We start from the raw sequence: 21,202 nt of genomic DNA on the forward strand, positions 1-21,202 counted from the left end.
GCAAAATGTATGTTTCACCTAGGAGGTTCTACTGGAAGGAAACACAATTTATCATTGACTGTGCATTGACCGATAAGAATGCCATGGAATTATGGTTGCAACCAGATGCAATCTACCTCTGGATTTGTATGTTGGAAACAACCACTTGCAGCATGCATAAAGCTTGGATGCTCTTAACATTTTCGTATCAATATTGGATAATCTTTTGTCAGAGAAAATAATAACCTTGAGATATCCGTAGCTATTAGACAGCCATCATCTAAAGCCTTCAATTCTGACAGGAACATTAGGCTGTCTATGTATAAAGGGTGACGTACTGTAATTAGAGACATAAAAATGTTTTGGCTAAATTACAAAGTTTATTTCAATAGACTAATTTAGCGTCCTTTCAAGCCATTGTAAATAAAGGCTTTCCTACAGAGGCTTAATACAACTGCACCTTCATAGCATATGAATGTGCCTGTGCATTTACAGACTGTTTATGTAAATAAAACGACTCTTTCATTTATAGCCGGTTTTGTTTTAAACTGCAATACAATGATACAGTGCAATTTTCCTAAAGCAGGATGTATGACATTAACCACTTAAGCCTCGGACCATTTGGCTGGCCAAAGACCAGACCACTTTTTGAGATTCGGCACTGCATCGCTTTAACTGACAATTGCGAGGTGGCTCCCAAACAAAATCGATGTCCTTTTTTTCCCACAAATAGAGCTTTCTTTTGGTGGTATTTGATCACTTCTGCGGTTTTTATTTTTTGCACTATAAACAAAAAAAGAGCGTCAATTTTGAAAGAAACGCATTATTTTTAACTTTTTGCTATAATAAATATCCCCAAAAAATATATAAAAAAATATTTCTTCCCTCAATTTAGGCCAATATGTATTCTTCTACATATTTTTGGTAAAAAAAAAAATCACAATAAGCGTATATTGATTGGTTTACGCAAAAGTTATAGTGTCTACAAAATAGGGAATAGTTTTATGGCCTTTTTATTAATATTTTTTTTATTAGTAATGGCGGCGATCAGCGATTGTTATCATGACTGCGACATTATGGTGGACACATCTGACAATTTTGACATATTTTTGGGACCATTGGCATTAATACAGCGATCAGTGCGATAAAAATTGCATTGATTACTGTAAAAATGTCACTGGCAGTGAAGGGGTTAACACTAGGGGCCAGGGGAGGGGTTAAAATGTATCCTATTTTGTATTCTAACTGAATGGGGGATGGGACTGTGCAGGGAAACTAACAGATCACTGTCTACACTCTGTATGGACAGACGATCTGTCAGTTCCCTGCTAAGAGAAACAGAAACTGTGTGTTTACACACACACAGCTCCCAGTTCTCCATGTGCCCAGAGCGATCGCGGGAGCCCATCGGTGATCGAGGCTGGCGGCGTGCACGCGCCCCCTAGTGGCCGTTTATCCTACCAATGTAGCATAATGGCGATTTGCGCAGCCGAACCATGATCCCGCAGTACAACCGTGGCGGCTGGTCGGCATGCAGTTAATAAAGCATGCGATCACCATGAATCACTGAGCTACTATTTAGCCATTCATATAGATAACTATATTGCAGGTTACAAGTTCTTATACAGTATAAGATGCCTACATTTGCTGTCTTCTTGTGAGCTTGTTTTCTTTATTTTCACCTGGCAAATAGCATACTTCATGTGCCTGGTTGGCCACATTAACTGAGAGAGCAAAGGTTGCCACCCAGACCAGACTACAAACAGGTCTGCCTTTGTTGCATTTCCATTACATGAGGATGGGGGGATAAGTTGTTTTCAGAAAAAAAGTAATATTGTTTTAGCTTTCAGTTCAGCTCATTGGAAGTAATGAAAACTATTTCTGGCTGGGTCAACAGGTATTTTCTGAACCTATTGAGAATGCTCTTAATCTGGAAAAAATAACTAATCCACATCTAAGGACTGATAACCTGAAACATATTAAATGTTTGTTCTTGAATTTCGTTTTCTTTTAAGCATCCAGTGGCATAATGTATTTTTGCAAGGCTATGGTACCTTTGGATAAGCATTCATTTTAATCAAATAATTGGACTACAGTAGAAACTACACTTCTATAGCCACTTACAATTCAGGCATCCATCTTGAAAATATTTTACGTATGTTATTAAATAATGAAAATTATATGGCAGAATTAATATAAAATGTAATTACCTGACAAATGCTAATTGTCTCAAAGCAAAACTACATTTTTTTTTACATTTGTTTTAAGCTGACTTTGATATTTCAATCAAAGTTTTCTAAAAGTTTAGAAGTAATTTTTGGCACTATTGCAGCTTCCGAGGAGTGCTGACATGGTTCTTTTTGGGATTCGTGACCTAATTTTTCAAGCTCTATTTTTATGCCTGTAGCAACACTGTCACACAAAGGAGTATTAATTTTATTGCCTGACAGTAAAGGACATATGTAAATTACATTTTAGAGAGTGCCTAAGAAAGCTGGCTTGTTAGACTTTATAGAGTATCCTGCTGTCAACCCCAAGCAAAACTTCAGCATAAAGTGGCCCTGACAAAATAGGAGCCTTTTTATTATAATACTTGAATATATATATATATATATATATATATATATATATATATATATATATATATATATATATATATATACATATATATATATATATACATATATATATATATATAGATAGATAGATAGATAGATAGATAGATAGATAGATAGATAGATAGATAGATAGATAGATAGATAGATAGATAGATCTATATATAACACCTATTATGTCAGTAGTGCAAAGTTCGGGCTACAGTTTATATCCAAAGCACACTGTCACTTCAACAATATACAGTTGTATTTTTAATCATGGGAACACCATGATCTGAGGAAATCTTTTTATGATGCTTCTGTCCAAACAAATTTAACACATAGCTTACAAATAAGTCATTGGTACATGCTTTTGTATTCACCAAAAGGAAGTAGTTAGTCAGTGGCAGCTACCATGATTGACTCCTGATCTACTTTTAGATGGGGACATTTATTCAAACTGGCCGTCATTTTTCAACCAATCTGAATTTGAATCGTTCCAAAAAAAATGTAATTTGTAAGAAAATAAATATGCAAAACAAAATTAAATGAATTTCAATTACATTTTAATAAGATCATTTTCATTCAGAGATTTAGATACATCCGGATCTTCGAATAACTAAAAATGCGTCCAATTTTATATTACCAAAATTAATTGCACATGTCTATTACTAACACTGTTTTCCAAATTAGTAGTGCATTCCTGTCTTTGCTTACTCCACAAACCAGCCCAGTAAGTGAATTGCAGCAAATACATCCCTTAAAGTAGAATCTGCAACCTCTCCATCCACCCCTGAGCCACAGAGTGTGTTAAATCCCACTACATGACTGCTCAGACTGTGATCAGCAGAGTCAATGCCCATTACTCACTGAGCAGAGCCTCTGCCCAGCCTTTGCTGTCTAGGATCGTAGCTCCTGGATTTTTGGAAAAAATCATGACTCATAGCCTGCTGAGTGTAATCACCAAACATAGATTGTTGAGTTGGATTAAAACAAATTGCACCCTCCTATTGAGGAGCTACCAGGACAAGAGTGTTTTCATCATGTCATATTTGCATCTGTGAAATGTCAGATACTGGGAGACTTGTAGAGATTGTCATCTGCTGGCCTGCTTTATTAAACATAACAGTTGTTCTCCCGTGACTCCCCCTTATCATCCTATTTTACTTTCCTCTCCTTCTTCTACTCTTTTATAGTAGAAACTCTGAATGGCGATAGAGCTAAGCATTTATGGCTCCCTATAAACTTTATACATTTATCTTAGACCTGCCCACAATATATAGTCAGGTTCCTATACCAGGTGTCACTCTATAGTCTTGTTGGCCACGGTAGACCTTTTTGGCACGCTCTATACTCGATGACCTGATACTTGACCACTGACAATCTTGTTGTTTTATTGTTAAATCTTGTTGTACAAGCAGCCATACTACAGATACTATTGTTCATTGTAATCTATGAGCCCCACTTGCTGGTATACCCTTTTTGAAAACAATAAAGAGATTGAACAAGAGGTTATGGCAAAAAGATAGTTGTAGGGAGCAAACATAATTTCTGCACAGGGGACCAAAATTGACTTTGTTTGCCACTTCATATATCTCATGCTCCTACAACATGATCTGCCTGCTGGAGAGCCAAGACTATTCTTGGCTATACCTGTAACAAGATTAGTATGGCAGCTGCTTTAGGGAAAACTCCACAAAGCATGTTTTGCAAAGATCCTGTGCTGTATATTTACAGTATGAGAGCAGAAAATACAGTTTATAAACCAGAAGAGCCATAAGCACTATTTACAAATCACTCAACCTTGGTACTAAAATGTGGCAGGTGACCATGCCAGCATTTACCCATGCTGAAATGTAAGCTTTTGCATATTTTATTCTTTAATGCAGCAAGCAGTGAAATAAGATGGCATGCACAAAAATAAGCAACAACAAATAGCTTGGCTATATACAAATGATACATTTCTTAAATAGGTTGCATATTTTAGGAAGTCCATTTTCAAACAAGTTTACTTTTCCTTTTTTTTTTTAAATAGAAGAATAAAAATAGAATCTCTGTGCTCTGAAATTAAATTGATAGCATTCTCCACAAAGCTAAATCTGTTTCATTTTAGATGCTAATTTTTAAGACAATGAGGCAAAGCAACATGACAAAAACAACTTCAAGTTAATGAAGTAAAGACAAATATATGTGCCAAGTTGTGTAGAAATAGAGGAGGAGATGAGGCTTCAAAAACAAAACAGCAATGTACGGGTGTAATATATATATATATATATATATATATATATATATATATATATATATATATATATATATATAAATAAATACACAGTGTATATTTATAAATACAGTATATACAGTCAGTACATCTGTCACCATGTCACAGTGTGGCAAATGACACAGAGAGCCAGTTCAAGTAGCTTAGTGGCGTGGGGGGGTCTAATAAAAGTCTGGTGAGTTATGCAAACAAAGAGAAGAGCCTGTCAGTGCTCTTGTTGAAGTTGCTTCTGAGAAATGTTTCTAGGACCATGTGTTCAGGCCCGTCTGGCCTTACAGATAGGCACTTTAACCAAACTGACATCTCATGTAAATGACAGTTACAAGACTGCACTAGAACTGGCTGAGATCATGCACAGACCAAGTTGGGTAGGATACTGGACCTTTTTTGTGTGGTTGTATAAAGTTTTGACTAACCCCTGCAAGGCTAAACCTTTAATATGGAAATAAAGCAGTGTTTAAAAAGAAAAAAAAAAAACATGTAAGATGCCCCTTAATAAAGGAGATGTAGCTAAATTCACTAAAGCATACTACATGCAGACACATTTTTGCTAAATATCGCATGCACTTAAAATGTCAATTCACTGTCCCTTTATGTGGTATATACTATATATCAAAAAGCAAAAATGTTTGGTATATACCACATAAAACAATTAAAGTCAATTCATTAACCGCTTGCCGACCAGCTGTCACAGTTGTACTGCGGCAACATGGCTCAGCTGCGTGGATCACCGTTATGTTACGTCACTCCCTCTGGTGGCCGCTAGAGGTGCACTCACGTACCCGCAGCTCGTCCCCTGAAGATGAGTGCCACTGAGCTCCCACGCTCACTCATAACACAGCACTACTGGGATCTCTGTGTGTATTATCCGTGTGTATACACAGAGATCCCAGTTCTCTGAGGGGTGAAGTGACAGCTCCTCTGTTCAAAGTATGAACAGCAATCTGTCATCTCCCCTAGTCAGTCCCCTCCCCCCTTCAGTTAGAACACACACTAGGGAACACAATTAACCCCATCATCGCCCCCTAGTGTTAACTTCTTCACTGCCAATGACATTTTTACAGTAATCAATGCATTTTTATAGCACTGATTGCTGTATTAATGCCAATGGCCCCAAAAAATATGTCAAAATTGTCTGATGTGTCCGCCATAATGTCGCAGTCATGATAAAAATCGCAGAACACTGCCATTACGAGTAAAAAAATAAAATAAAAATGCTATAGATCTATCCCCTATTTTGTAGACATTATAACTTTTGTGCAAACCAATCAATATACACTTATTGTGATTTTTTTAAACAAAAATATGTAGAAGAATACATATCGGCCTAAACTGAGGAAAAATTCTTTTTTTTTAATATATTTTGAGGGGATATTTATTATAGCAATTTTTTTTTAAATTGTCGCTCTTTTTTGTTTATAGCACAAAAGAATAAAAACCACCAAAAGAAAGCTCTATTTATGGGAAAAAAAAGGATGTCAATTTTGTTTGGGTGCAACGTCGCACGGTCGCGCAATTATCAGTTAAAGTGACACAGTGCCGAATAGCAAAAAGTGCTCTGGGCTGAAGCGGCTAAAGAAAATAAAGAAATAAATGCATGTGTTAAGTAAGTAGTGGTCAAGGCATGCAAAATTTAAAGAATGAATGAACTTTCAGCCAGTTGTTAAGGAGCTGGCTCCCGCTTGCATCCTTGCAAGCCAGTAAATAGATTGTCATTAAAGAGTCAGCACTTGCCGTGTGCTTAACAACCATGACCCATGGTTGCTGTCAGTGGGATTACTTGCTGAAAGCAGAACATAAACAAAAAGAAAAGCTGGCATTAAAAAAAAAACAAAAAAAAAACAACAGTATGGGGTCCCCCCTCCAATCCATAACAGGGCCTTTGGGACTCAAAGCAACATACATCTTTCTGTGATTAAATAAGGGTCAAAAGTCAGGTCTCAGCAATAGTTTCTTGGTCATAGCTGTTTCCCCATTCATTGCACCTCCTGTACATCGAATATAAATCTGTTCCTCTAGATCTTTCCCAACACTAGAGTGAAGAATAGTGTGATGACGTTGCTTCTTATTCCACCATCCCCAAGCCACATTGCATTACACTCTGACCTAAAACATTGTTCTGTCTGATATTGTATACCTTGATATTAATAGAGGGGGATCTCATATAAGGCTGTTTTACATATGATTTTATTAGCCCACCATACTTTCATTTAGAAATTAATAATATAAATGCTTTCTTACCTGTATTCCTCTTGAGTGAATCGGGGGATTACAGATGGCTGCAGAACTGTTATTATTACCATTGTGCTGTTAGACTTCACTGGATCTCCATCATCATAAGCAATGACTCCCAACTACAGAGAAAAACACACATTTTTTTCAGTTAAAATTATAACTTTTATTTGAACAATGAACACACTTTCCCGAGCAATATTCTGTAATAAAGGTTTTAAAGTACAAAATATATCACCTATATAGACTATTCTATGTGCTGGCTAAGGAGTCAGTATTTCTTTGTACCTCAGAGGAAGATGCATTAAAGAACACAAACAGAAGTTAAGACCAAATAGAAGATATGGGGCAGATTTACTAACATTGGAGCACACAGAATGTAGTGCATAGTAACCAATCAGCTTCTTTTTAGGCTGGGTTCACACACAACAGTAGTACAGCTTTCATTCTACTTTGCTCTGCAACATCAATCCTACATTGGTCCTACATTGGTCCTACATCCATCTGACTTTCATGAACAGGAGACTATGCTTGATCCGACTTTTCAGATAGTAGACTTATCCTTTGACCAATCAAAACTAGCACACAATGGAAGGGGCTACATCAGGGGGCAGGAAATAACACAATGTCGGATGCCAAAGTCAGATGGTTAGGACAAGGATCCGACTTTGATCCTACTTAAATGATAGTCAATGGGCTGAAGTAGGATCAAAGTCAGACCAAAGTAGCACAGGGAGCATTTTCAAAGTCGGACCGACTTGTGTTGGACCAGTTAAGATGGCTCCCATAGGGAAACATTGATTTTCACACATCATGCGACATGAGCTCCAAGGCTGGGTTTACACTGGTATGACAAACAATCCGACATTGGGAGCTCATGTCGTAAGACATGTGAAAATCAGTGTTTCCCTAGGGGAGCCGTCTTAACTGGCCTGACACAAGTCAGTCCAACTTTGAAAATGCTCCCTGTACTACTTTTGTCCGACTTTGATCCTACTTCAGACCATTGACTATCACTGAAGTAGGATCAAAGTCGGATCCTTGTCCTAACCATCCGACTTTGGCATCCAACACTGTATTATTTCCTGCCCCCTGCTGTAGCCCCTCCCAAGTCAGATCAAAGTAGTATCCTGTTCATGAAAGTTGGATGGATGTAGGGCCAATGTAGGACCAATGTAGGACTGATGTCACAGAGCAAAGTAGGATGAAAGTCGTACTACTGTCATGTAGTATAGTGTGAACCCGGCCCCAATGTCGGAGCGTTTGTCGTACCAGTGTGAACCCGGCCTTATTGAACAAGCTAGAGTTAGAAATTGATTGGCTCCTATGTTCAGCTGCATCAGATTTGGTATGCTCCAGTTTTAGTAAATCTTCTTCATTCTGTCATTGTGGATGTGAGTGCTTTTATTTTTATTTTATTTTATTTAAAATGGGCAAAATTATGGACCTGAAGAAGCTATGGTTTCTATGCAATGCACTGATAACGACCAAAAAGCCTCAAATAGCTGTCTGTATGCAGTTTGGAATAAATGCCATTATAATATTAGGCTATTTTTGCACTATACTACAGCAATACTGGATGTGCAAGTAGCTGATGTGGTGTAAAGGAATGCTCTTCATAGTCCTACCTGCTGTCCTAAAATGATAAATATTCCTCTTATTTTTGAGATATGTGATGAAATGAGACATGTGAATGCAGTGGCGGCTGGTGAAGTTTTTGGATGGGGGGCGCAAGACCCCGCCCATCATGACCCCGCCCATCATTTTGACCCATCCCACTTCTCATAAACCACGCCCCTTATGTAATCTGAAAAAAAATTGCCGTGGGTTCCCCCCTCCGAGAGCATACCAGGCCCTTAGGTCTGGTATGGATTCCAAGGGGAACCCCCTACGCCAAAAAAACGGCGTGGGGGTCCCCTCCAGATCCACACCAGACCCTTATCCGAGCACGCTACCTGGCCGGCCAGGAAAGGGGGTGGGGACGAGCGGGCGCCCCCCCCCTCCTGAGCCGTACCAGGCCGCGTGCCCTCAACATGGGGGGTGCCTTGGGGAGGGGGGGGCGTGCGCCCCCCCACCCCAAAGCACCTTGTCCCCATGTTGATGAGGACAAGGGCCTCTTCCAGACAACCCTGGCTGTTGGTTGTCGGGGTCTGCGGACGGGGGGCTTATCGGAATCCGGAAGCCCCCTTTAATAAGGGGGCCCCGGATACTGGCCCCCCACCCTATGTGAATGAGTATGGGGTACAATGTACCCCTACCCATTCACCTGTGAAAAAAAGTAAAAAAAAAAACACAACACAGGGTTAAAATATTTTATTGCACAGCTCCGGGGATCTTCCGTCTTCGGGGGTCTTCTCGCCGGACTCCTCCGCTATCTTCTTGTAGCTCTTTTGCTAGCGGAGGAGCCCGGCTTTCTTCCTCGCCGCCGGCCTCTTCTCCCGACTTCGGGGGTCTTGTCCCCCTCTTTGGTTCTTCTGCCGGACACCCGCGCCTTCTTATAGCTCTTTTACAGGCGGTGGCCCGGTCTTCTGTCGCCGCCGCCCGTTCTTCTTCTTCTTCTTCTCCAGGAGATGTTGACTCGACGCTCTCTCCAGCCGGAATGCCAGGGACGCGCTGCGCTGCCACTTATATAGGGACAATGGGGCGGTGTCACATGGGTTGATGTCACATGGGTTGGTCACATGGGTTGATGTCACATGGTGACCCCGCCCCCTTACGATGCCACAGTCCCGGAGGATGCTGGGACTTTCGCCATGTGACATCAACCCATGTGACCAACCCATGTGACATCAATCCATGTTTTTTACTTTTTTTTTTACACCTAGGGGGAGAGGGGGGCGGCGCCCGGGCGCCCCCTATGGGCGGGCCGCCACTGTGTGAATGCCTTCTATTTTAAGAAAGTTTTGACATGCTATGCTAAATGATAACATGTAGAATTATCATAGTTATTAAGTTGATGTTTAGTAGACATGTGCAGAGTAAAATATTTCGTTTCGGAATTTCGTTTTCGTCCGAAAACTTAATTTATTTAGTTACTCCCGAAATTCGTTTTTATTTATTTCGTTTTTCGTTCAAAAATTGCATTCGTCCGAAAATCCACATGAATTACGGTCGAATCTGTCTTGGAAGGCTTATGGTGTCTGTCGAATGTATAAAGAAGATTCGACGGAGCTAACTATATAGCATACTTTAGAACCCTATTAAAGTCTATGGGACTCCAACGTTCAAAATCTAAAGTGCTAATTTTAAAGGCTAATTTGCAAGTTACTGTCCTAAAAAGTGTTTGGGGACTTGGGTCCTGCCCCAGGGGACATGTATCAATGCAAAAAAAAGTTTTAAAAAGGCCATTTTTTCAAGAGCAGTTATTTTAATAATGATTAAAGCGAAACAATAAAAGTGTAATATTCCTTTAAATTTCGTAGGGGGGGGGGGGTTGTCTATAGTGTGCCTGTGAAGGGGCGCATGTTTCCCGTGCTTAGAACTGTCCCAGCACAAAGTGTCATTTATGCAGGAAAAAAAGTCCTTTAAAATCACTCGCAGCTATTATGAATTGTCGGCTCCGTAATACAGAGAACCCTCATTGAAAGTCATTGATAGTGATGGACGAACTTCCGACGGGACGTTTCGCGAACGCGAAACGCGAACGGGCACAAACGTTCGCGAAAACGACCGTTCGCCGCGGGCTCCATTGACTTCAATGGGAGGCGAATTTCGCAAACCTTTAGGTCGAATTTGCGGCCACGGGGTAATTATTAGGGGGTAGCACGTAGTCCCACCACCTGGACAATAGCATAATACATGTATGAGGTGAATTTGGGATCGATAACTACAAGCATTTTTTTTTTATTTGGGAAATTGTTCTGACAATTCAGGACTATGGAGCTAATGAAGGCAATGGAGGAGAGGGAAGGTCAGGGACCAGGGTAGGCAAACAAGAGGGTGCAGGAGATACAGAGCACTGACAGCAGCACCGTAATACAGAGCACTGACATCAGCACCGTGACATACAGCGCTGACAGCAGCTCCGTGACATACAGCGCTGACAGCAGCTCCGTGACATACAGCGCTGACAGCAGCTCCGTGACATACAGCGCTGACAGCAGCTCCGTGACATACAGCGCTGACAGCAGCTCCGTGACATACAGCGCTGACAGCAGCACCATGACATACAGCGCTGACAGCAGCTCCGTGACATACAGCGCTGACAGCAGCTCCGTGACATACAGCGCTGACAGCAGCTCCGTGACATACAGCGCTGACAGCAGCTCCGTGACATACAGCGCTGACAGCAGCTCCGTGACATACAGCGCTGACAGCAGCACCGTGACATACAGCGCTGACAGCAGCTCCGTGACATACAGCGCTGACAGCAGCTCCGTGACATACAGCGCTGACAGCAGCTCCGTGACATACAGCGCTGACAGCAGCTCCGTGACATACAGCGCTGACAGCAGCTCCGTGACATACAGCGCTGACAGCAGCTCCGTGACATACAGCGCTGACAGCAGCTCCGTGACATACAGCGCTGACAGCAGCTCCGTGACATACAGCGCTGACAGCAGCTCCGTGACATACAGCGCTGACAGCAGCTCCGTGACATACAGCGCTGACAGCAGCTCCGTGACATACAGCGCTGACAGCAGCTCCGTGACATACAGCGCTGACAGCAGCACCGTAAGCAGCCCCAGGAGGAAGTCAGCACAGCACAGGGATGGTGTGATCCCCTCATAATAAGAACCCCCAGGAGGAAGTCAGCACAGCACAGGGATGGTGGGAGCCCCTCATAATAAGAACACCCAGGAGGAAGTCAGCACAGCACAGGGATGGTGGGAACCCCTCATAATAAGCAGCCCCAGTAGAAATATGACACCGCTCAACCTCTTCAAAGAGGAGGGTAGGGGCATATAGTACGGTGTGCTTTTTTGGGTCAGGGAAGTGAGCCAAATGAATTAAGAAGGTCTGTGTGCTTGATTCCAAAAATTGTTTATAGACATATACATGGTCTACTGATCACATGTGTTGAATTCCTCCGAGATCCATGCCTCATTCATTTTTAGAAATGTGAGGTAGTTAACACTGTGGTGAGCTAGGCGAGTACGCTTATCGGTCACAATCCCCCCTGCTGCGCTGAACGTCCTTTCGGACAGGACACTGGATGAGGGGCAAGCCAACAGTTCGATTGCAAATTGGGCAAGCTCTGGCCAGAGGTCAAGCCTGCCCACCCAGTAGTCTAGGGGTTCATCACTCCTCAGAGCGTCCACATCGGCCGTTAACCCAATGTAGTCGGACACCTGACGGTCTAGGCGTTCCCTGATGCTGGATCCGGATGACACCTGTCGATGGGTCGGCTGAAAGAATGACCTCATATCCGAAGTCACCAACACATCTTCAAACCGGCCTCTTCTTGCAGGCGCTGTTGGATTGGTACCCGCAAATCCTTCTCTGGGAGTGGGAATTGCTCCTCTGCCAGCGCACGCAAAAGCAGAATGCAGCATTTCTCGAAGCAAGGCCTGGAAGTGCTGCATTCTGACAGCCCTCTGCGACGGCGGTAACATTTCCGCCATTTTGTGTTTGTACCGGGGGTCTAAGTACGTTGCCACCCAGTACTGGTCCTTGACCCTCATGCTTTTTATACGGGGGTCCCTATTAAAACACTGGAGCATGAAGGCCCCCATTTGCACTAAAGTGGAAGCGGTGTGGTGGCCTGGCTCCTGCTCATCATCCAGGATAATGTCGTCCTCTTCATTCTCCTCTCCCCATCCTCGCACAACAGGGATCCCAGAAAGGTTTAAAGCATGCTCTTCTTGCTCCTGCTCATCCGCCCCGGCACCATCCTCCTCTGACTCCTCATCAGACTCCTGTTGTTGACTTGTCTCAGATAGAGTAGCCCCCCCTGGGAATTCATCCAGCATTGCGACTTCCTCATCTTCCCGCTCCTGCTCCTCCACAGCCTGATCAATGACACGACGCAATGCACGCTCCAGAAAGAAGGCATAAGGTACCATGTCACTGATGGCGCCATGGCTGCGACTGACCAGTTTGGTGATCTCCTCAAATGGCCGCAGAAGTCTGCATGTGTCGCGCATGAGCAGCCACTGGCGCGGTGAAAAAAAACCCAGCTCCCCAGAACCGTTTCTTTCGCAGAGTTCATACAGGTAGACGTTAACTGCACGTTTCTGCTGGAGCAGCCTATCAAGCATATAGAAGGTTGAGTTCCATCGCGTCGGGCAATCGCAAATAAGACGTCTGACCGGCAGATGGTGTCGCCGCTGAATGTCAGCAAGGCGAGCCATGGCCGTGTAAGATCTTCTGAAATGGGCCGAGATTTTCCTTGCCTGCCGCAAGATGTCCTGGACCCCAGGGTATTTGACAAGGAATCGCTGCACGACCAAGTTTAAGACGTGTGCCATGCACGGCACGTGCGTGATTTTGCCCTGTTTCAATGCGCTAAGCAGATTGGCACCGTTGTCACACACCACTTTACCAACTGTCAAATTGAGCGGTGTTAGCCACTCATCTGCCTGTGAACGCAAAGCTGAAAGGAGTGCCGGGCCAGTGTGGCTCTTTGCTTCCAGGCACAACAGACGCAGCACGGCATGGCAACGTCTCACCTGGCATGTGGAATAGGTTCTGGGGAGCTTGGGCGGTGCAGTGGAAGAGACGCTAGCAGCGGAAAAGGAGGAGGCAGCTGAGGAGGAGAGGGAGGAGGATGGAGTAGGAGGAGGAGAAGAAGAGTCAGGCCTGCATGCAATCCGTGGCGGTAAAACCAAATCTACACGGGTGCCACGGGTTACATGCTTGACGGCCGTCAGAAGGTTCACCCAGTGGGCAGTAAAACTGATATACCTTCCCTGCCCGTGTTTGCTAGACCACGTGTCTGTGGTCAGATGTATCTTGGCACCGACACTGTGTGCCAGAGATACATTCACTTGCCGCTGAACATGGCCATATAGCTCTGGGATGCCCTTCTCTGAGAAATACTTCCTTCCTGGGACCTTCCATTGTGGTGTTCCAATGGCCACAAATTTGCGAAAGGCCTCCGAGTCCACCAGTTTATATGGCAGTAGTTGGCGGGCTATGAGTTCTGACAAGCCAGCCGCCAACCGTTGGGCAAGAGGGTTATCCGGCGTCATCATTTTTTTACGCTCAAACATTAGGCCCACGGAAGCCTGCCTTTTTGCAGAAAAATGTGAGCTTGGCGTGATGGAAGGTGGAGTGGAGGACAATTGTGAGGAGAGAGGAGAAGGAGAAGTAGAAGACGAGGCTGGACGGTGAGAGCCTGCAGTGTGGCTTTGTGTGTTCCGTTGCTCCCACTGGGCTCGGTGATGGCTGCTCATGTGCCTTCTTAAGGCGGTCGTCCCTAGGTGAGTATTGGGCTTACCGCGACTAACGCGTTGACTGCAAAGATTGCAGATGGCAACGCTATTGTCAGCAGCGGACACGTTAAAAAAAGCCCACACTGCGGAGCCATGTGCCGGTGTCCTGGGAGCGCCAGATGTGACCGTACATGGTCGATGACTCGCTCCTGATACATTTGCAGTCTGCTTTGTCCCTGCTGTGCAATGTAAGTCATTGCTGCTTCTCCTCCCTATCTGCTGGTCCATATCTCCCTCTGAACTCCCCTCCTCTTCCTCTCTTGTGGGCACCCACGTGACATCACTAGACACGTCATCATCAACGTCACCTTCCCCACCGCTATAAGTAGAGTAGGCAGCAACACCGGGGACCAACCTCCTCCTTGGGCTGATCTGGGTACTGGCGTCAGACTGCTGAGTAGCGCTTGTTGCTACCTCCTCTTCCTGATCCAATACCAAGAGTGGCTGCGCATCAGAAATGTCCTCTTGATATGGATCGGAAAATAATTCCAGTGACTCAAGCGGAAGGTATGTGGTGGTGGTGGTGGTGGTCGTGTTGTTGGTGGTAGTGTCTTTGGGGGTGCACATAGCAGAGAGTGAAGAAGAGGGTGCAGATCGAGAGGATGAGGAGGGTGCAGAAGAGTAAGGCTGAGCGAGCCACTCAACCAAGTCTGGTGCATCCTTTAAAGTAATTGAACGCACCTTCTGCAACTTCCCACTTTGGCTCAAGCCTGTTGCTCCTGCCCTACCCCTACCACCCCTGCGGAAGGGCCTGCCTCTTCCTCTGCATGTCATTTTTTAAATGACCCTGTGACAAAACTCTTAGTCCCTATACCGCTGAAGGACTGCTGCAGTATAGGTGAGCGGTCAGCAGTGGTGCACGTCAACCCTATCTATTGTGGACCTATAGCGGTCCTTACAGAACAGCAGACTGTACCGCACTCAAGCCTATGTACCGTAGCACCCTATACCAAGTTACCAGTCCTTATAAGAACTTTTGTGGACCAAGCAGGTTGTGTATTAGTGTTTAGCAGACTGTACGTCAGTCCCTATACCGCTGAAGGACTGCTGCAGTATAGGGCAGCGGTCAGCAGTGGTGCACGTCAACCCTATCTATTGTGGACCTATAGCGGTCCTTACAGAACAGCAGACTGTACCGCACTCAAGCCTATGTACCGTAGCACCCTATACCAAGTTACCAGTCCTTATAAGAACTTTTGTGGACCAAGCAGGTTGTGTATTAGTGTTTAGCAGACTGTACGTCAGTCCCTATACCGCTGAAGGACTGCTGCAGTATAGGGCAGCGGTCAGCAGTGGTGCACGTCAACCCTATCTATTGTGGACCGATAGCGGTCCTTACAGAACAGCAGACTGTACCGCACTCAAGCCTATGTACCGTAGCACCCTATACCAAGTTACCAGTCCTTATAAGAACTTTTGTGGAACAAGCAGGTTGTGTGTTAGTGATTAGCAGACTGTACGTCAGTCCCTATACCAATGAAGGACTGCTGCAGTATAGGGCAGCGGTCAGCAGTAGTGCACGGCAACCCTATGTATTGTGGACCGATAGCGGTCCTTACAGAACAGCAGACTGTAACGCACTCAGGCCTATGTACCGTAGCACCCTATACCAAGTTACCAGTCCTTATAAGAACTTTTGTGGAACAAGCAGGTTGTGTGTTAGTGATTAGCAGACTGTACGTCAGTCCCTATACCAATGAAGGACTGCTGCAGTATAGGGCAGCGGTCAGCAGTAGTGCACGGCAACCCTATGTATTGTGGACCGATAGCGGTCCTTACAGAACAGCAGACTGTAACGCACTCAGGCCTATGTACCGTAGCACCCTATACCAAGTTACCAGTCCTTATAAGAACTTTTGTGGACCAAGCAGGTTGTGTGTTAGTGATTAGCAGACTGTACGTCAGTCCCTATACCAATGAAGGACTGCTGCAGTATAGGGCAGCGGTCAGCAGTAGTGCACGGCAACCCTATGTATTGTGGACCGATAGCGGTCCTTACAGAACAGCAGACTGTAACGCACTCAGGCCTATGTACCGTAGCACCCTATACCAAGTTACCAGTCCTTATAAGAACTTTTGTGGACCAAGCAGGTTGTGTGTTAGTGATTAGCAGACTGTACGTCAGTCCCTATACCAATGAAGGACTGCTGCAGTATAGGGCAGCGGTCAGCAGTAGTGCACGGCAACCCTATGTATTGTGGACCGATAGCGGTCCTTACAGAACAGCAGACTGTACTGCACTCAGGCCTATGTACCGTAGCACCCTATACCAAGTTACCAGTCCTTATAAAAACTTTTGTGGACCAAGCAGGTTGTGTGTTAGTGTTTAGCAGACTGTGCGTCAGTCCCTATACCGCTGAAGGACTGCTGCAGTATAGGGCAGCGGTCAGCAGTAGTGCACGGCAACCCTATGTATTGTGGACCGATAGCGGTCCTTACAGAACAGCAGACTGTAACGCACTCAGGCCTATGTACCGTAGCACCCTATACCAAGTTACCAGTCCTTATAAGAACTTTTGTGGACCAAGCAGGTTGTGTGTTAGTGATTAGCAGACTGTACGTCAGTCCCTATACCAATGAAGGACTGCTGCAGTATAGGGCAGCGGTCAGCAGTAGTGCACGGCAACCCTATGTATTGTGGACCGATAGCGGTCCTTACAGAACAGCAGACTGTAACGCACTCAGGCCTATGTACCGTAGCACCCTATACCAAGTTACCAGTCCTTATAAGAACTTTTGTGGACCAAGCAGGTTGTGTGTTAGTGATTAGCAGACTGTACGTCAGTCCCTATACCAATGAAGGACTGCTGCAGTATAGGGCAGCGGTCAGCAGTAGTGCACGGCAACCCTATGTATTGTGGACCGATAGCGGTCCTTACAGAACAGCAGACTGTAACGCACTCAGGCCTATGTACCGTAGCACCCTATACCAAGTTACCAGTCCTTATAAGAACTTTTGTGGACCAAGCAGGTTGTGTGTTAGTGATTAGCAGACTGTACGTCAGTCCCTATACCAATGAAGGACTGCTGCAGTATAGGGCAGCGGTCAGCAGTAGTGCACGGCAACCCTATGTATTGTGGACCGATAGCGGTCCTTACAGAACAGCAGACTGTACTGCACTCAGGCCTATGTACCGTAGCACCCTATACCAAGTTACCAGTCCTTATAAAAACTTTTGTGGACCAAGCAGGTTGTGTGTTAGTGTTTAGCAGACTGTGCGTCAGTCCCTATACCGCTGAAGGACTGCTGCAGTATAGGGCAGCGGTCAGCAGTAGTGCACGGCAACCCTATGTATTGTGGACCGATAGCGGTCCTTACAGAACAGCAGACTGTAACGCACTCAGGCCTATGTACCGTAGCACCCTATACCAAGTTACCAGTCCTTATAAGAACTTTTGTGGACCAAGCAGGTTGTGTGTTAGTGATTAGCAGACTGTACGTCAGTCCCTATACCAATGAAGGACTGCTGCAGTATAGGGCAGCGGTCAGCAGTAGTGCACGGCAACCCTATGTATTGTGGACCGATAGCGGTCCTTACAGAACAGCAGACTGTAACGCACTCAGGCCTATGTACCGTAGCACCCTATACCAAGTTACCAGTCCTTATAAGAACTTTTGTGGACCAAGCAGGTTGTGTGTTAGTGATTAGCAGACTGTACGTCAGTCCCTATACCAATGAAGGACTGCTGCAGTATAGGGCAGCGGTCAGCAGTAGTGCACGGCAACCCTATGTATTGTGGACCGATAGCGGTCCTTACAGAACAGCAGACTGTAACGCACTCAGGCCTATGTACCGTAGCACCCTATACCAAGTTACCAGTCCTTATAAGAACTTTTGTGGACCAAGCAGGTTGTGTGTTAGTGATTAGCAGACTGTACGTCAGTCCCTATACCAATGAAGGACTGCTGCAGTATAGGGCAGCGGTCAGCAGTAGTGCACGGCAACCCTATGTATTGTGGACCGATAGCGGTCCTTACAGAACAGCAGACTGTACTGCACTCAGGCCTATGTACCGTAGCACCCTATACCAAGTTACCAGTCCTTATAAAAACTTTTGTGGACCAAGCAGGTTGTGTGTTAGTGTTTAGCAGACTGTGCGTCAGTCCCTATACCGCTGAAGGACTGCTGCAGTATAGGGCAGCGGTCAGCAGTAGTGCACGGCAACCCTATGTATTGTGGACCGATAGCGGTCCTTACAGAACAGCAGACTGTAACGCACTCAGGCCTATGTACCGTAGCACCCTATACCAAGTTACCAGTCCTTATAAGAACTTTTGTGGACCAAGCAGGTTGTGTGTTAGTGATTAGCAGACTGTACGTCAGTCCCTATACCAATGAAGGACTGCTGCAGTATAGGGCAGCGGTCAGCAGTAGTGCACGGCAACCCTATGTATTGTGGACCGATAGCGGTCCTTACAGAACAGCAGACTGTACTGCACTCAGGCCTATGTACCGTAGCACCCTATACCAAGTTACCAGTCCTTATAAGAACTTTTGTGGACCAAGCAGGTTGTGTATTAGTGTTTAGCAGACTGTGCGTCAGTCCCTATACCGCTGAAGGACTGCTGCAGTATAGGGCAGCGGTCAGCAGTAGTGCACGGCAACCCTATGTATTGTGGACCGATAGCGGTCCTTACAGAACAGCAGACTGTACCGCACCCAAGCCTATGTACCGTAGCACCCTAGACAGACCAAGTTACCAGTCCTGATAAAGAGCTTTGTGGAACAAGTGAGTTGTGAATGATTAGCAGACTGCAGCAGAAGGGCAGCAGTCAAGTATAATATTCTTTCTATATTTGGAAGAAAGAATATTATACGTGTACAAGCCTATTACCGTACCACTGATACCAGTCCTGAAAAGAACCTTTGTGGAACTAATAGTAACAGCAAGTCTTTAAAATTATCCTCACTGCCTGACACACTGCTTCCTGCCTGTCCCTATACAAATTGGCAAAAAAGAGTAGGCTGGAACGATTAGCTGGAACAGCTCTTTTGTGGACCTGATAGTAACAGCTAATGATGATGATGATGATGATGATGAAGAAAGACTAATCTGGCTGAGCTGTCCCTAAAATAGCAGCATACAGCGCTCTGTCCCTTTATCTAAACTGACAAAAGAAACTCAGGCTGCTGACCTAACACCTATACCAGTCCTGAAAAGAACTTTTGTGTACCAAATAGCTAGCGTTTTCTCTGTCCCTACTCCACACAGGATCCTTTCCCTACAGTGACAGAAGAAAGAATGTAAAATGGCCACCGGATCGGGTGTATTTATAGGTTAGGGGGAATGTCCAAGTGTCCATGAGCTGTCATGTCTCAATTGGTTGTCCTGTAACACATGATAAACGTGTCACGAAAGGTTAAAGTTCTTGTATACATTAAACACGTAAGTCCGCCGGGGCGAACGACGGAAAAAGGCGTTCGAACCCGCGGACGGCGAAAGTCGGAAATTCGCCGCGAAACGACCGCCGGGCGAACCGTTCGGCCATCACTAGTCATTGATAAAAAAATAAATAAATAAATAAATAAAAAAGCGTGGGGGTCCCCCAAATTCAATTACCAGGCCCTTCAGGTCTGGTATGGATATTAAGGGGAACCCTGCCTCAAATTTAAGAAAACATTTGACGTGGGGTTCCCCCTAAATATCCATAACCAGACCCTTCAGGTCTGGTATGGATATTAAGGGGAACCCCGCGTCAAATTAAAAAAAAAATTGACGTGGGGTTCCCCCTAAAAATCCATACCAGACCCTTTATCCGAGCACGCAACCTGGCAGGCCGCAGGAAAAGAGGGGGGGACAAGAGAGTGGCCCCCCCTCCCTCTTGAACCGTACCAGGCCACATGCCCTCAACATTGGGAGGATGCTTTGGGGGTCCGTGACCCCTCAAAGCACCTTGTCCCCATGTTGATGAGGACAAGGGCCTCATCCCCACAACCCTGGCCGGTGGTTGTGGAGGTCTGCGGGCGGGGGGCTTATCAGAATCTGGAAGCCCCCTTTAACAAGGGGACCCCCAGATCCCGCCCCCCCCCCCTGTTTGAAATGGTAAGGGGGTACAAAAGTACCCCTACCATTTCACAAAGAAAGTGTAAAAAATGGTTAAATAAAACAAACACACTTTTGAAAAATTCCTTTATTAAAAAAAAAAAAAAAAAAAGATTCCAGCGGCGGTAATCCACTCTTGCTATCCAGCGACGGACGGTCATCTCTCCAGCGATGTCTCATCTCATCCAGCGCAGCGATCCTCCATCCTTCTTCTGTCTCCTCCACGGAGACACTGCAGGCATTCCGGCGGCTGACGTTTCTTATATACGGAGGGCGGGGCCACCCGTCACCTGGCCCTGCCCCCCTCTGACGCAAGGGGAAACCCGGGGTTCCCCGTGACGTATGGGTGACCCCGCCCCCCTCTGATGTAACGGAAACCTGCCTGTGTTACATCAGAGGGGTGCGGGTCACCCCTACGTCACAGGGAACCCCGGGTTTCCCCTTGCGTCAGAGGGGGGCGGGGTCAGGTGACGGGTGGCCCCGCCCTCCGTATATAAGAAACGTCAGCCGCCGGAATGCCTGCAGTGTCTCCGTGGAGGAGACAGAAGAAGGATGTATTCGCTGCGCTGGATGACATGAGACATCGCTGGAGAGATGACCGTCCGTCGCTGGATAGCAAGAGTGGATTACCGCTGCTGGAATCTTTTTTTTATTTTTTTATTTTTAATAAAGGAATTTTTTAAAAGTGTGTTTGTTTT

General features: G+C 45.3%; 1 protein-coding gene across 1 annotated transcript in view; it reads right to left on the reverse strand.

Annotated features, from left to right (window-relative positions):
• The window catches only part of PCDH15 (protocadherin related 15), a 1,670,337-nt gene that overhangs the window by 322,552 nt on the left and 1,326,583 nt on the right, over positions 1-21,202 (reverse strand). Inside the window, exon 25 of the mRNA XM_077454160.1 lies at positions 7,093-7,205. Coding sequence (XP_077310286.1) covers positions 7,093-7,205 — 113 coding nt within the window. The remainder of the gene's footprint in view (positions 1-7,092; positions 7,206-21,202) is intronic.

The sequence above is a fragment of the Lithobates pipiens genome, unplaced genomic scaffold (genome assembly GCF_037356315.1).
Source record: "Lithobates pipiens isolate NorthernLeopardFrog02 unplaced genomic scaffold, aLitPip1_a1.2 Scaffold_25, whole genome shotgun sequence".
NCBI lineage: Eukaryota > Metazoa > Chordata > Amphibia > Anura > Ranidae > Lithobates > Lithobates pipiens.